This window comes from Scyliorhinus torazame, chromosome 12, assembly GCF_047496885.1.
Source record: "Scyliorhinus torazame isolate Kashiwa2021f chromosome 12, sScyTor2.1, whole genome shotgun sequence".
In the NCBI taxonomy this organism is placed as follows: domain Eukaryota; kingdom Metazoa; phylum Chordata; class Chondrichthyes; order Carcharhiniformes; family Scyliorhinidae; genus Scyliorhinus; species Scyliorhinus torazame.
The window spans coordinates 31,782,430-31,797,792 of record NC_092718.1 but is presented as its reverse complement, the minus strand read 5'-3'; the positions used below and the strand labels follow the sequence as shown (position 1 = coordinate 31,797,792).

The 15,363-nt window shown below is 47.9% G+C and overlaps 1 protein-coding gene across 5 annotated transcripts in view; it reads right to left on the bottom strand.

Moving 5' to 3' along the window:
* The window catches only part of dmxl2 (Dmx-like 2), a 235,865-nt gene that overhangs the window by 174,365 nt on the left and 46,137 nt on the right, over positions 1-15,363 (bottom strand). For 4 of the 5 annotated variants that reach the window (XM_072470615.1, XM_072470616.1, XM_072470617.1 and 1 more), the window contains exons 2-3: positions 7,112-7,237; positions 4,525-4,596 (exon numbers count right to left, since the gene is read on the bottom strand). In XM_072470615.1, coding sequence (XP_072326716.1) covers positions 4,525-4,596; positions 7,112-7,237 — 198 coding nt within the window. Of the gene's footprint in view, positions 1-3,309; positions 3,428-4,524; positions 4,597-7,111; positions 7,238-15,363 lie in introns of those variants that run through there. The other variant, XM_072470619.1, reaches the window with a different exon arrangement.

Genomic DNA, 15,363 nt, shown 5'->3' with positions numbered 1-15,363 from the left:
CGACTGAAGTCAGGGCCACTGGACGGTAATCATTGAGGCACATTGCCTGGTTCTTCTTTCTGGGGTTCAATGAGGGGGCCCACTGTGGCCGGGTGTACGTGGGCAAGGCGTTCCGGGGTTGGGGGGAGAGGTGGTTGGGGCAATCAGTGGGGGAAATGGAGGATCCCGGGATGGGAGCAACCACTATTTGTCAGTCTAACATCCCCTCCCAACACCTTACAGATATTAAATGCTATGGAATGGATTTTGGACCCAGAGCTTGGTGTTGCTGCCAGGCCGGACAGCCAGAAGTCATAGACGGTGGTCGCAGCAGCATCTGCAGATGCTCGAGGCGGCAGACCATGTACCAGACCCCGCGCCACACTGTGGACCCGGCCGCCATCAGGGACCCAGAAGGGGAGTCCCGGAACAGCTCACGGTGTACAGGCATTGCTGCTCGCTTGAACAGATAACAGACAACGTGTGGTCAGGAAGCTCCGCCTCAACAAGGAGACGGTGCGGCATCTGTGCCATGTCCTCGCAGACTTGGCACCACATGGAGGAGGAAGGCACTTGCTCCACGTGGCCGTCCAAGGTCACCGCAGCTCTGAACTTTTACACCTCGGGATCATTCTAGAGCTCGAGCAGGGACATGTGTGGCATCTCGCAGACCACAGGTGAATCCAACAGGTCACGGATGCCCTGTTTACCCGGGCGGAAAACTACATCAACTTTGACATGGGTCAAACCCAAAACATTGCCCGGGCAGCAGGTTTCTCCACCATCGCCAGTCCAGGTCCTGAGAGTCATAGATGGCATGCATATAGCCCTGAGCTCACTGCACCATCTGGGAATGCCCAACGTTAACAGAAAGGGGTTCCACTCCTTCAACATACAAATCATGTGCAACCACCAGATGAAGATCATGCACATGTATACATGCTTCCCGGAGAGTGTGTCCATGACAGCTACATCCTGGGGCTGCCCAGGATGGGCGGCTGATTCTTGGCGGACAAGGGGTGCTCACTGAGGCCCTGGCTAACGACGCCAGTACAGAGGTCGGAGACCGAAGCGGAGACCCGGGCTGTGATTGAGCGGTGCATCGGAATCCTTAAGAGGCGGTTCTGATGCCTCGACCGCTCCAGCAATGGACTCCAGTCCACTCCCCAGAGGGTCGCCTGCTCTGTGGTGGTCTGCTGTGCCCTGCACAACCTCGCACATCAGTGAGGCGACGAGCTGGAGGTTGGTGATGAGGAACTTGTGGCCACCTCGAGAGGAGGAGGAAGAGGATGATGAGGCGGCGCCGGACCAGCAGGGGGCTGGAGGACAAGCCCCGGGAGGAACCGCTGAATCGCTGGCTTTGAAAGCAGACCAAGGCAGGCCAGCAGCACGGTTTAATTCCCGTAACAGCCTCCCCGAACAGGCGCCGGAATGTGGCGACTCGGGGCCTTTTCACAGTAACTTCATTTGAAGCCTACTTGTGACAATAAGGGATTTTCATTTCATCACCTGCACGTGTGTGTCCAGCGAGGGGAGGTTGCCTGGACAGATGGGCCAAGGATTCGGAGGTTGGCCTGCATTGTGAAGAAAGTGACAGAGGCACCATACTGGTTGTGCACAAGGGTGTTGATTGTGTGTAACATTCCCCACTGGTCCGCTCCCCCCCAATCCTCTTCCACCCCTCCCGCCCCACCACAATCCCCTCCCCCACTCCATCCCAATCTCCCCCCCACCCCAATCCAATAATCCACTCCCCGGTGCACTCAATGATCCAGGAAATGCTTTGCTTTCCTACCTCCGCATCTAGGTGTGTCGCCAGGATGCACATGGGCAGCAGGGTAGCACAGCGGTTAGCATTGTTGCTTCACAGCACCAGGCACCCAGGTTTGATTCCCGGCTTAGGTCACTGTCTTTGCGGAGTATGCACATTCTCCCCGTGTCTGTGTAGATTTCCTCCGGGTGCTCCGGTTTCCTCCCACAAGTCGTGCTTGTAAGGCGAATTGAACATTCTGAATTCTCCCTCTGTGCAGGCGCTGTAGTGTGGCTACTAGGGGATTTTCACAGTAACTTCATTGCAGTGTTAATGTCAGCCTACTTGTGACACTAATAAAGATTAAGTGATGGCGGCTGCTGCTTACCTTATCCCGTCACTTCGATGGCCCTGGCGGGCGTCCTCTGGGGGACAGAGGGCCCCAGCTCACTTGTCGGCGGCACATGCACAGCCTTGCCGCCCTGTGCACGTGCTGGCTGCGAGACGCAGGCTCTCCGAGGGGTTAACTCGGGGGAGCTGGTGGCTACCGTTGCCACTCCATGGGACAGGTCTGAATTGACACTCAGCATTCTGCTCCTGCTCGGTGTCCATAGGGCCCTGGGGTTCACCTTGGACGGAGGGGCAGCTGGTTTGAGCTCCAGCTGCCCCTGCACCATCTGGCTCGGTCAGCCTTGGCGGTTCCCCATAGTTTGCACCATCGTGTCAACGCCCTGTGATGCTCCTCAGTGACTGGGACATGCTCAGCAGTGCCTTGGCAATGCCCATCTGCGATTGGGACAAGCTCCGCAGCACCTCACCCATTCCCATCTGAGAGCGGGACATTTCCCACAGCACCTCATCAAGGTCAGCCTGGTACTGGATCACATCCCCCAGCGAGGCGGACATTCTGCCGAAACCCTCAGCCATGGCCGTCACCTACTGCGCGAAGCCTTGGACACCTTCACTAATGGTGCCGACGTTGTGCATCAGGCTCTCCACTGCGGTTGCCACCCTTTCAGTGTTGGCCTCGGTGCCATGGTTTGCCGGCGACATCTCCTGCACCTTTAGCCTATAGGACTCCTCCAATCAGCCGTGGATCTGCTGGAGTGTCGCTGACATCTCCCTCTGAATGTCCTAACTGCTCCCTATCATCTCCATCAGCTCCTGGATTATCTCTTCCAAGGCTAAGCATCAGGTTGGGACTTAGCTGGGTTCTGGAATCTAGCAGACCTCTGACTGCTCACTCACTTGGGTGTTACTGTCTCCACCTGATGTGCATCAGCAACTGTGTGGTGCTCGCCAGATTGTGCCCCATAGGCCTGACCACTAATATTTCTCACCGAGGTCTGTGTATCTGTGCTGGTGGGGGGTGGGATGACAGCTGTGACGTCTCGATCGTGTTTTCCTCGGAGCTCCCCTCTGGGAGGCTGGAGTGGGGGCCACCTGGGATGGGCAGTCGCCATCGGCTGGAGGACCTGCGGGAGAATGGACATGTGGTCAGTGGGAGGGATGGGTCAGTCAGTAAGGCAATAACAACTCACGCTTGACAGGTTGTCCAGTGGAGCCCGGTGGTTCCTCACCTCTGCAGCGCCTGCCAGCCTCCACGTTGGTAGCCGCTCGGTCCTCAACCATCCCAGTCACCTCCAGGGCCCACTCCTCAAAGGGGGTGAGGTTTCTTATGTCCAAGACCCCACCACCAGTCGGGGATCTCTACCGACTGTTATAGGATAGTTTTTCCCTGAGTAGACACAGACAGGGCATTGTTAGCCACACGCGTGGTTCACAAGTGGTTGGGGGTCACATGGAGAGTTGGGGAAGGGGGAGGGGAAGGAAAGGTCTCCACTCGTACTGCCGAGTGTAGGTTGTTGGCCTTTTCCGGCACTGAAGGCCGTTCCTCCTGGTCACACTCCTGGCACTCACAGCCACCGCCACCTCATCCCAGGCAGCACTGGCTGCCCTGTGACTGATTTCTGGGCCCTTAGGGGAACAGGACATCCCTCCTGGCTTCAATTGCGTTTAGGAGCCTGGCCAGATCTGCATCCCCGAATCTTGGATCTTGGGGCCGGTCTCAACCATTGTTGCGAGCTGGCAAGAGCTGGGGGGGGGGGGGGTTGGCTGGCTGACTGGCGAGCGTGGTGCCGGCGAATTGGCTTCCAAGCCTTCATTTGCAACGAGAAGCCTGTGGGGATTCGTTAAGTGGACCAATTAACATTGAATAGCATGCCGGCCTTGCTAGGCCAAGCGCCGGGAAGCTCACGATAGTTCCTGCTCGCTACCACATTTCGAAATCTTTCAGGAGAATCACACCCAAAGACTCTCCCAGTGACTTTGAAAAATATTTTATTTTGGAGTAATACAACTCACCTAGATTAAAATATAACATTAAAACGAAGATTGGAATTGTTTATTTTCTGTATGTGTCATTTTCTATTTTCCAATCTTGCCACATACGTGAAGAAACCAAAGCTGAAGAGATTGGACGAGATTCTCTGACCTGCCAGTGGCATGTTTCTCGGCACCGGGTGTTAGCCCCTGGGGAATCTTTTGGTCCCGCCGTCAATGGAATTTCTGATGGAATCCACCCACGCCGTTGGGAGCACAGTCGGTGGGACTAGAAGATCCTGCCGGTGTGAATTACCGGAGGATCTTGCCCATTGAATTAGATAATTTATTATTGCAGTCTAAATTTACAGGAAGTTAACTAATAATAGATCACCCTCAATATAAATTAACAAAGGATTGTACTGCACTTTTTCTTTAAAGGAGTATAGTTGGGAGTAAGTGGGAATACTTACAAGTTTTCTTTTGTAATGGCTTACTGGTACTGGTTCAAAAATGCAAACAGTGTTCCCATAGGAAGCAGCAATCTAAAAATGACACAATTAAAGCTATTTATTCACTGATCTCATGATTTTAGTCATGTGAACATAATAGAGGTCACACCAATTTCTAGCACTACAATTTCACTTCAGTGTGCATATTACAAAATATCACTGAGGTTTAACATGTGAAATAGTCACATTCCTTATATCTATTTGAAATTAAACTTTCAATGATTCACATGTACTAAACAGTAATTATTTCATTAAGAGAAGAAAAAACAACACCAGATACTGTGTGGGTTCTTCGTTTGCACTGTTGTATAACTGATCAGGAGACAACAGCTGCTGAAAGACATTTCTTGGAGACTTTGTATGAGACCACATGCTCATAAATGCAAGGTTTATATTTATCTTGATTGGGTTGAAATGAAGCAAGCTAAAACTCCAATTCCTGGATATACCATTCAATGCAGAATATATCCATGCTGTTGTCAGCAGGATCATGGCAATGTACGTCTACATGTTATGGTAAATTGTGCAGCTCACCATGCTGCTTATAAAGGATCATTCGCATAGGCAAAGTCCCACCACATAAATGAACTAATATGAAAACCTGCCAGGAAGGGGGTGAACACTATTTAGGGTACTGATGGGTCCAAAATGACAGAACTGATGATAGAAGTTCTGGTGCAAGTTAACCCACCAGGGCAGAATTGTTACTTCAATATTTGAGCTTTGCAAACATGCTGAACTCTAGCCAAGGACACATGATAAAGTAGCCATCTTGGTTTACTGAAGGCTGGGATTCTGAAAACACTTAACTTGATCGGGATTTTTGATGAAGTGACGAAGGTGATTGATGGAAGGAAGGGCAGTGGATGTTGTCTACATGGACTTCAGTAAAACCTTTGACAAGGTCCCTCATGGCAGACTGGTACAAAAGGTGAAGTCACACAGGATCAGAGGTGAGCTGGCAAGATGGATACAGAACTGGCTCGGTCATAGAAGACAGAGGATCGCAGTGGAAGGGTGCTTTTCTGAATGGAAGCCTGTGACTAGTGGTGTTCTGCAGGGATCAATGCTGGGACCTTTGTTGTTCGTAGTATATATAAATGATTTGGAGGGAAATGTAGCTGGTCTGATTAGTAACTTTGTGGATGACATTTGAAGGAGCTGGGAGCGAAGTATGGGCTGGAGCAGCGGGAAATGTTTAGATACATGCAGGTTCGAAATTTTGCCAGGAAGGAGATACAGAGCTTCCCAGTGGAGCTGGCCTCCACATTGCTGGAGGAGGTGCTGACGACAGGGGAACTGGAGAAGGGGGTAGTTTTGACTGTTTATGGGGCTATTTTACAAGAGGAGAAGGCACCACTGGAAGGGATCAAAGCAAAGTGGGAGGAAGAGTTGGGAGAGGGTATGGAGGAGGGGTTCTGGTGCGAGGTGCCCTGGAGAGTGAACGTCTCCACCTCGTGCGTGAGGTTGGGGCTGATACAGCTGAAGGTGGTATATAGAGCACACCTCACAAGGGCGAGGATGAGCCGGCTCTTTGTGGGTGAACAGGTCCACAGACCACTGAAAGTGGAAACTCAGGTGGCTACGGTAGTCAAGAAGACACGCCTGCCTTCATCAGTTGGGGCATTGAATATAAAAATTAGCAAGTCATGCTGCAGCTGTACAGAACCTTAGTTTGGTGACATTTGGAACATTGCATACAACTCTGGTGACCACACTGCCAGAAGGCTTTGGAGAGGGTACAGAAGACGTTGCCTAGTCTGGAGGGTATTAGATATGAGAGGTTGGATAAACTCGGATTGTCTTCACTGGAACGAGAGGTTGACAGGCGACCTGATAGAGGTTTACTAAATTATGAGTAACATGGACAGAGTGGATAGTCAGATGCTTTATCCCAGGGTGGAAAAGTCAATTTCTAGATGACACAGGTTTAAGGTGTGAGTGAGAGTTGTTTTTTTTGTTGTTTTTTTTTTACACAGAGGATGGCAAGTGCCTGGAACACTCTGCTGGGGAGATGGTGGAAGCAGATACGATAATGACATTTAAGAGGCATCTTGACGAATAAATGAATGGGATGGAATAGAGGGATATGGACACTGGAGTACAGAAGGTTTTAGTTTAGACAGGCAACATGATCGGTGCAGGCTCGGAGGGCTGATGGGTCTCTTCCTGTGCTGTATTGCTCTTTGTTCTTTGTAAGAAGCTTACCAGTTATCTGGTCAGGTAAACTACAGTTTCACATGGTTAAACGTCACCAGTATTTCTGCAGAAATGTAGCTGCCCCGCATGCGGGCTGATCTCTGCATATCCACAGCTAAACTCTCTGGACCTAAAGAATGTGTCCTGACAGGTTCTACTGGAACTCTTAGGTAGTGTTACAATATTACACACTTCTCATATAAAACAAAATCATAAAATATACATTAATGAACATTTAATTGGATTCTGCACTGCATTTAGCACACTTAGAACAGTTCTTTATACAATGTAAAACAGATGTAAACCTTCATTAATACATTACTGGGAATAATCAAAATGAAAATCATACCCTGCCTTGCTGAAGGGAACATTCCACACAGCCCACTTGGATATTTCCATGCTTAGCACCAGGGATGATCTGAACACATTCAAAGTCACTTCCAAGAATCACTATGTCACATCCAGAGGCATATGCCTAGGAAAGCAGAAATCACAAGGAACAATTAATTAACTGACCTCAATGATTTTTAATTAAATGAAAGCTTCATGAGATCAAGGGAGAAGCTACAAGTGAATAAAGAGAATTAATTTAACAACAGGATTGCCATGATACTGAAGTTAATCACAATGACCCTTCCATAATGGCAAGTCATATTTAGGATTGATAAATCTTCCAAAACATTAAATAAATTGGATACATTTCTGAATGTATTGTTATTGGTACATTCAACACACATGCTGGTCAAACCTCTTATGGTATAGCTCAGATAAAAATACATGGGACAGGTTTCTCCGTCCCGCCACATTTCCTTTTCACCCTGGATAAAAGCAAATTACCGCAGATGCTTGAATCTGAAACCAAAGAGAAAATACTGGAAAATCTCAGCAGGTCTGGTCGCATCTGTAGGGAGAGAAAAGAGCCAACGTTTCAAATCCAGATGACCTTTTATCAAGAAGGTCACCTGGACTCGAAACGTTAGCTCTTTTCTCTCCCTACAGATGCTGCCACATCTGCTGAGATTTTCCAGCATTTTCTCTTTGGTTTCAGTTTCACTCCGCTGGCGGGATGCTCCGTTATGCCGGCCGGTCATGGGGTTTCCCATTATCGGGCAGCTCCACGCCGTTGGAAAATCCCCGGGCTGCCGGCAAAATGGAGCATCCCGCCGGTGCAGAATCCACCATGGTAGTTCTCTCAATTTCTACCAACTCTTCAGTTTGTCTGTCAAGCTTTATTTTTATCTTTTCACTGGCTTTCACACAGTTTCTCTCTGCTGTAACCATTTTGCTAACAGTTTTCTTTTTCTGTAACTACCCTTTTCATCTGCTTAACCTCTTTGGTGTTTCCCCACTTCATCGGTTTGCATCCAACATGTTGAGAGTACATTTTCCGGCCCCACACAAGACAGGAATCATCGCGGGACGGGACGGGCAATCTGAAGCATCATTTATAGGTCCGTTGACCTCAGGTGGAAATTTCCGGTCTCAGGATGGGGATGACTGGAAAATCCTGCCTGTTAGGTTTTCTGTAAATACTCAGCAAGCGGTCAGCATCTGTAGAGAGAAAGTTACCTTTTCATGTTGATGATCTTTCATTGATCTGAAATGTTAACCCTGCTTTTCTCTCTCCACAGATGCTGCCTGACATGCCGAGTATTTCTAGCATTCTTTGTTTTAATTTCAGATTTCCAGAATTTTGCTTTTGTTTTATGTTGTTTTCTGATTTACATAGTTTGATACTTTTACATTTTTAAAAGCAGCTGGAGCTTTATTCAACAAATGGCTGATTTGCCCATTCTAAATTTGGGCAAGGCTACCCATTTGAATAAAATCTACAGCTTTTGCAGATTCCAGAAACCAGTTATGCTGGGAAGGATGACAGGAAGTAAAGTCTGAATAGGGTGAGTACTATTTTAACAGGCCTGGAGTCATTGACAATATACTGCAGAACATCAGTAAAGAATCTCTGACAGTGGAAATGAGATGCTTGGGAGCATCTTGCCCTGGAAAAGGCCAAAATCATTGTGGAGTGAGGAAAACGGCCCAGTTCACAGAAGCACTTCAGCCCTTCAAGTGTGCACCGAAGCATGAAAAACACCTGACCTGCCTACCTAATCCCATTGCCAGCACTTGGCCCATAGCCTTGAATGTTATGACATTAGGGGAAATGCTTCTTCCATCAGTAAAGACTGGTTATTAGATTTGCCCATTACACATTGCCAGCTGTTTACAAAATATCTACTGTTCCAATCATTAATTTACAGTTCAGTTTTGCACAATAATTAATCTGGCATATAAATGATAGTGTTAAACACAACCCCAGTAATTTTATGCAGCAGCCTAAGATACACATAGCACTGTACCAAAACACATACAAATATGCTCCTCATCCTGATCTCACGCTGTGCCAATTTCAAACAAAGATTCAAGAGGCACAATGCTGTCTGGATTCCTGGCAACAGACCACGATAATCAGTTTTACAGTTCTCTTCGGACCAAGAACTACAAAGTTACTTTATTTATTTTACACTCAATAAGCTGTAAACCTTACCCTGAAGACCTCTTATGGCCCTTCAGTAGAAGTCTATAACATTAATTCTATGTCAGGTTATGCAATACCAGTGAATCAAGAATGTCAGCGATACAAGGAGCTGGAAAGATCACCAATCTAACTGATATGTTTGGAATGTAAACCTGCATTTAATACATCCTAACTTCACAATGGAATACACGCACACAATCATATTCCACATAAACAAGACACGAACCTGCGAATTAGGAGGTGTAGGCCACTAAGCCCTTCAATCCTGCTCCGCCATTCAGTAAGATCATGGCTGATCTGATTGGAACCTGAACCCCACATTCTTGTCTACCCCTGATAACCCTTTACCCCCTTGTTAAATAAGAATCTATCCAGCTTTACCTTAAAAATATTCAAAGATTCTGCTTCCACCACCTTTTCAACTAGAGAGTTCCAAAGACTATCAACCCTCGAAGTGAAAAGAATTCTCATCTCGGTCTTAAGTGAGCACATTTTAAACTGTGACCCCCAGTTTCAGATTCTGTCCAGATCCACCCTGTCAAGATCCCTCTGGATTTTGTATGTTTCAATCAAGTCACCTCTTAATCTTCTAAACTCCAGTGGATTTAAGACCAATCTGTCCAACCTTCCCTCATAAGACAACCAAGTAAGCCTTTTCTGAACTGCTTATAATGCATTTACACCTTTCCTTAAATAAGGAGACCACGCTGTTCAAAGTATGCCAGATGCGGTCCCACAATTGAAGTTTAACCTCCCTACATTTGTAATCAATTCTCCTCGCAATAAATGATAACATCCCACCAGCTTTCCTAATTATTTGCAGCAAACTACTAGCAATTTGTGATTCATGCACAAGGACACCTAGATCCCTCTGAATCTCAGAGCTTTGCAATCTCTCACAACTTAGATAATAGCCTTGATTCTCCCGTTTGAAGACCAACTGCTCCCTCCAGCAGGGAACCAGGATCGTTTCCTGTTGGCACAAGGAGTGACGCTGACATGTTATTCAATGATACGTAGAAATTTATTTTCACATGTTAGGGCTTTATATTGGCCCTGAGAGAGGCAGGGCCTAAACCCACCGACAGGTCCTGCTCCTCAAGAGTTTAGGGCACCTTTTTTTAAAGGGCACTCTGATCTCAAAATCCTGTTGCAGCCACCCACCCCCTCTGAACCACTGACAAGCCCCCCCAACCAGCCCTCCCCTTCAGGACCCGTCTCTCTGCAGTGTCAACCTGGCACCTTATACTCAGTGGGGACAAGGGCGTTGAGTACCCTCCCTACATTTTATTCCAGGGTGCAGAATGGATCCTTCATGGGGGGAGGGGGGGGGTTGTGCTCAGGTCGAGGGGTTTTCCTGGGATAGGGATTGTTTGACTGGTCTTCCCATCTATAGCCTTTAAACTGTGTCAGAATGTCAAGATGAAAGAACTGTGAGATGAATGTAAATGTCTTCCCTTAATGTGGTGAAAACCTTTAAAGTAGTTTAATCACGGTCACGTTCATTGCCCTTTATCTTTTTCTAGCTCGTGTGTATGTCTAGAAGCCCAAAGACTTTAAACTGCATTGTTTACATTCAATTTCTGCTCTTTCTAAGGAAGCACTTGAGAACAAAGACGCAGCCTTGTTTAAAAAAAACAACTCCCCTGAGTTAATCGCTGCAGAGCTATATAAATAAACAATCCATATCTCGCCTTTGAAACAATATCGACTGACCAATCAAAAAGCTTTTAGCAGGTACTGGTGTGAAATAAAATGTAAACAATTCAATTCAAAACTTCCAGCCTTCTAGATATACAAAGAGGCTTCCAAACTAAGGGCAATTAAATTGACTGTGAGAAAACCACTTCAAAGGTTTCCATCAGTTTAAACGGATTACTTTTATCTTCACCTCACAGACCATTAAACTTGGCACACTAACAGACATTTTAAAGTGTTTAGGGGTACAGACCCCATAACTTTCACTTTATTATGGGAAAATCTGAGTGACTGTTTAAAGAATTTAAAGGCTGCAGATGGGTGAGCAACCAAATTACCCCCATCTCAAGGAAGTCCCCTGACCTAAGCCCCTGCAGCCCAGCACAAACCCGCCCCTCCCATGAACGAACCCCTCCGCACCCTGGAGGTAATTGTAGGGATGGTACTAACGCCCTTGCAACCTCTCTGACTGCAAGCCGCCAGGTCCACATTCCCCAGGACTTGCATCAATTCACACCAGCGGGACTCTCGGCTGGGGGGGGGGGGCTCAGAAGCATCCCAGCTGGCATGAATCAGAACATCCTGCCCGTCAATTAGACATTAAACAGCTCGAATGAGCTTTCTGCGTGTTCCCACCGGTTGGGGTAGGAAGCTCAATGGGGACTTCAGGACACCCATTATGGCAGGCGGGGTGGGCCAGGAGGCATGCGACCGGTTTGACGGCAGGAGCAAATCCTGATTTTGGCCCGATGCGGGATTCAGTGGGCCATCGCGAAACCTGCGGTTAGCGGACAGCTCTGGAGAATCCCCGCATTTAACTTTATTTTCAGAGATCTTTTATCTTGCTATGCTGACAGACAATTTAAATGGTTCAAAGGCTGCGGATGTGAAGACCAATCAAATGGCTCCCATCCCAGGAAACACCCCTGACCCGAGCACTTCCAACCCAGCCTAAACATCCTCCCCGACCCCCACTTTCGCTTAAGGATCCCTTCGGCACCCTGGAAGCAGGTAGAGGGAGAGTACGCACCCCTTTCCCCCCGCCCCTCTTGAGTGCAAGCCGCCAGGTCCCGCTTCTCAGGACTTGCACCAATTCATGGCTGCGGAACTTCTGGGATGCCAGGAGAATCGGGTGTCCAGCCCGATAATTGTATTAAAATTAGGTTTAATTATATATTTGCGTGTTCCCACCAGGTCTGGGGAGGAGCCGCGTTGGGGGTCAGTAGGAAGACTTGCAACAGGTTTGACGCCAGGTGTGAAACCCCTTTTTTGCAACATGCCCAATTGTCTGGGCCATCTTTATTCCCCTGGCTGGCAGACCCAGACAATCCCCCCCCCCATACCCCAAAAGGTTTATTTTTAATTCTTACAGCCAAAATGGACAATGTCACATTTGCCCACGTCATACTCCATTTGACAAATATTTGCACATTCAGTTAATCTATGTCCCATTGTAGTTTCCTTATGTCCTCTTCACAACTTACTTTCCTTCCTATCTTTGTGTCATCAGCATTTTTCACAACCATATCTGCAGCCCCTTCACTCAAGTCATTTATATAAATTGTAAAAAGTTGAAGCCCCAGCACTGATCTCTGTGGTACCCCAATTGTTACATCCTGCCAACCAGAAAATGGTTATGCTTGCCCTCTCGGGCAGCATGGTCGGCACGGGCTTGGAGGGCCGAAGGGCCTGTTCCTGTGCTATACATTTCTTTGTTCTTTGTTTGTTTGTTCTCTGTTTCTCTATTTCCTGTCAGCTAGTCAATCTTCTATCCCTGCAAATTTTCTGCAATACCCTTTATTGTGGCACCTTATCAAATGTCTTCTGGAAATCCATGTATAATAGATCCACTAGTTTCCTTTTATCTACAGTACATAGGACTCCTTCAAAGAACTCCAAAATGATTGATTAAACATGATTATTCTGCTGATTACTGTAACTGTTTCCATGTTCCATGCAGTAACATCTTTAATACTAGCTTTTAACATTTTCCCTATGACATGTTAAAATAACTGGCTTGTAGTTTCCTATTTTCTGTCTGCCTCAATTCTGAATAAAGTAGTCATATTTGCTATTTTTCCAAACTGATGCCACCGTCTCTGAATCCAGAAAATTTAGAAAATTAAAACAGCACATCATCTATCTCGCTAACCACTTCATTTAAGATTCTAGAAGGAGGTCCATCAGCACCCAGGAATTTGTCAGCCGCAGCTCTATCTATTTGCTCAATACCACTTCCCTGTTGATTATAATTTTCAGAGTTCCTCCTTCCCTTCCATTTCCAGATTTACAGCTACTGCTGGGATGTTGCTTCTATTGATAACCAATGCAAAATACTTGCAAAATGCTTTGAGATAGTCATCCAGACTTGAAACGTTAGCTCCCTTTTCTCTCCACAGAACGTTAGCTCCTTTTTATCTCCACAGATGCTGTCAGACCTGTGGAGATCGTCTAGTATTTTGTTTTTGTTAAGGCAAAATATCTGTTCAATTCCTCGGTCATCTTACTCTTGATTCCCCGGTTCACTATCGACAGAACCATTGTTTAATGTGTTAACTTTTGTTATTTAAATATCTATTGAAAATATTACTATCTGAGACTTCCGGTGGCGGCCATGGAATGAGTGGTCGCATATTTGGCAGCTCCCGCTCATGGTGGTCTTTACCCCGGTTTGTAGCAGGCAGTTTGGAGGAAAAAGGTGGAGGAGTGAGAGCAGAAGAGATTGACCCCTAGTTTATGGAGCTGTGGACCAGAAGTGCCCAGAAAAAGAAAACCAGTTGGTTGAGGCGCGTGAGGAGCGGGGAACGCACGTGGAGATGGTGGATGGGCAGGGGCAGGGAGCGGCCCTGCCAGCCCAGTGGGCGATGAAGCAGTTGGTGAGCTTCTTGAACAAGACGTTTACCTAGCAGCGGAAGGAAAGTTTGGAGGACCTGCCCGGGCGGTGGACTTGGATCAAGGTGGTGGTTGACCGCGTGGAGACAAGACTGGCAGCCCAGGGACAAGCGATCCAGAGGTTGCAGGAGCTGGTGGGGGAACATGAGGAACAGTCCACCTCGATGGCAGCTAAGATGGGACTGATGTGAGACCAGCAGAAGCAACTGCTGGAGAAAGTGGAGGACTTGGAGAACCGTTCTCGTAAGCAGAACATCCGGATCGTGGAGTTGCCGGAGGGGAGTGAAGGAACGGATGTTGATGCGTATGTTGGGAAGATGCTGGAGAAGCTGCTTGGGGAAGGTGCATTTGAAAGGCCATTGGAGTTGGATCGACATACAGGGTGCTGATGCGCAAGCCCCAGGGGGGGCTAGCCGCCAAGGGCAATGGTGGTACGATTGCATCGGTTCCAAGATAAGGAACGTATCATGAAGTGGGCCAGGCAGACGAGGCGATGCACCTGGGAAGGCATCGAGATTAGCATGTACCAGGATCTGGGGGCAGAGGGGTGGGTCTCTGTGTTTGGACCTTGGGAGGTATTGTTTGTTTTTACTTCTTGCCTTTGTTTTGACTGTTTGCATTAACCACGGGGGAAGGGAATCAGTGGGGGTAGTATGCTAGGCGCCATGTGCAGGGGCTGCCAGGCTAGCTGGGCGGGTTAGTTCACAGAAGCAAAGTGGGGGGTGAGCTGAAGATTGATGTGGGTGGGGGGGGTGCGGGAATATACTGCTGACGGGGAGGGCACTTTCAAAGTGGAGGAGGAGAAGAAGGGTTGATGACGGTAGTTGCCTGATGGCGGGACAGGGGAGGTGCAGGATATGGGCTGAACACTGGCATAGGAGAGGTTATGGTTGATCGTCAGGGGAGGGGGGTGGGGTGCCCCCTGACCAGGCTAGTCATGTGAAACGTTCAGGGATTGAAGGAGCCAGTCAAAAGGGTCCATGTGTTCGCGCACATGAGACAACTGAAGGAGGACGTTGCCATGTTGCAGGAGACACATCTGAAGGTGGGGGATCAGATTAGGTTAAGGAAGGGATGGGTTGGACAGGTGTTCCATTCGGGGATTGACTTTAAAACAAGGGGGTTGTGATCTTGGTTAATAGGTGGGTGGCATGCGAGGTGGGAAATATCGAACCAGACCCAAGGGGTTATGGTTAGTGGGAAGCTGGAGAGAATGGCTATGGTATTGGTAAATATATATGCCCCGAACTGGGACGACGTTGAGTTGGCGAGACGGGTACTGGGCCTAGATTCACATCGACGGATTATGGGGGAGATTTCAATACGGTCCTGGATCCAAGCTTTGGGGGGGGGGGGGGTCGATCCGTGGAGATTTGGGAGGCCGAGGAGTAAGGAATACTCGTTCTACTCCCTAAGGTGTATTCCCAGATAGATTATTTTGTTATGGATAAGACGCTGCTGGCTGAGGTGGT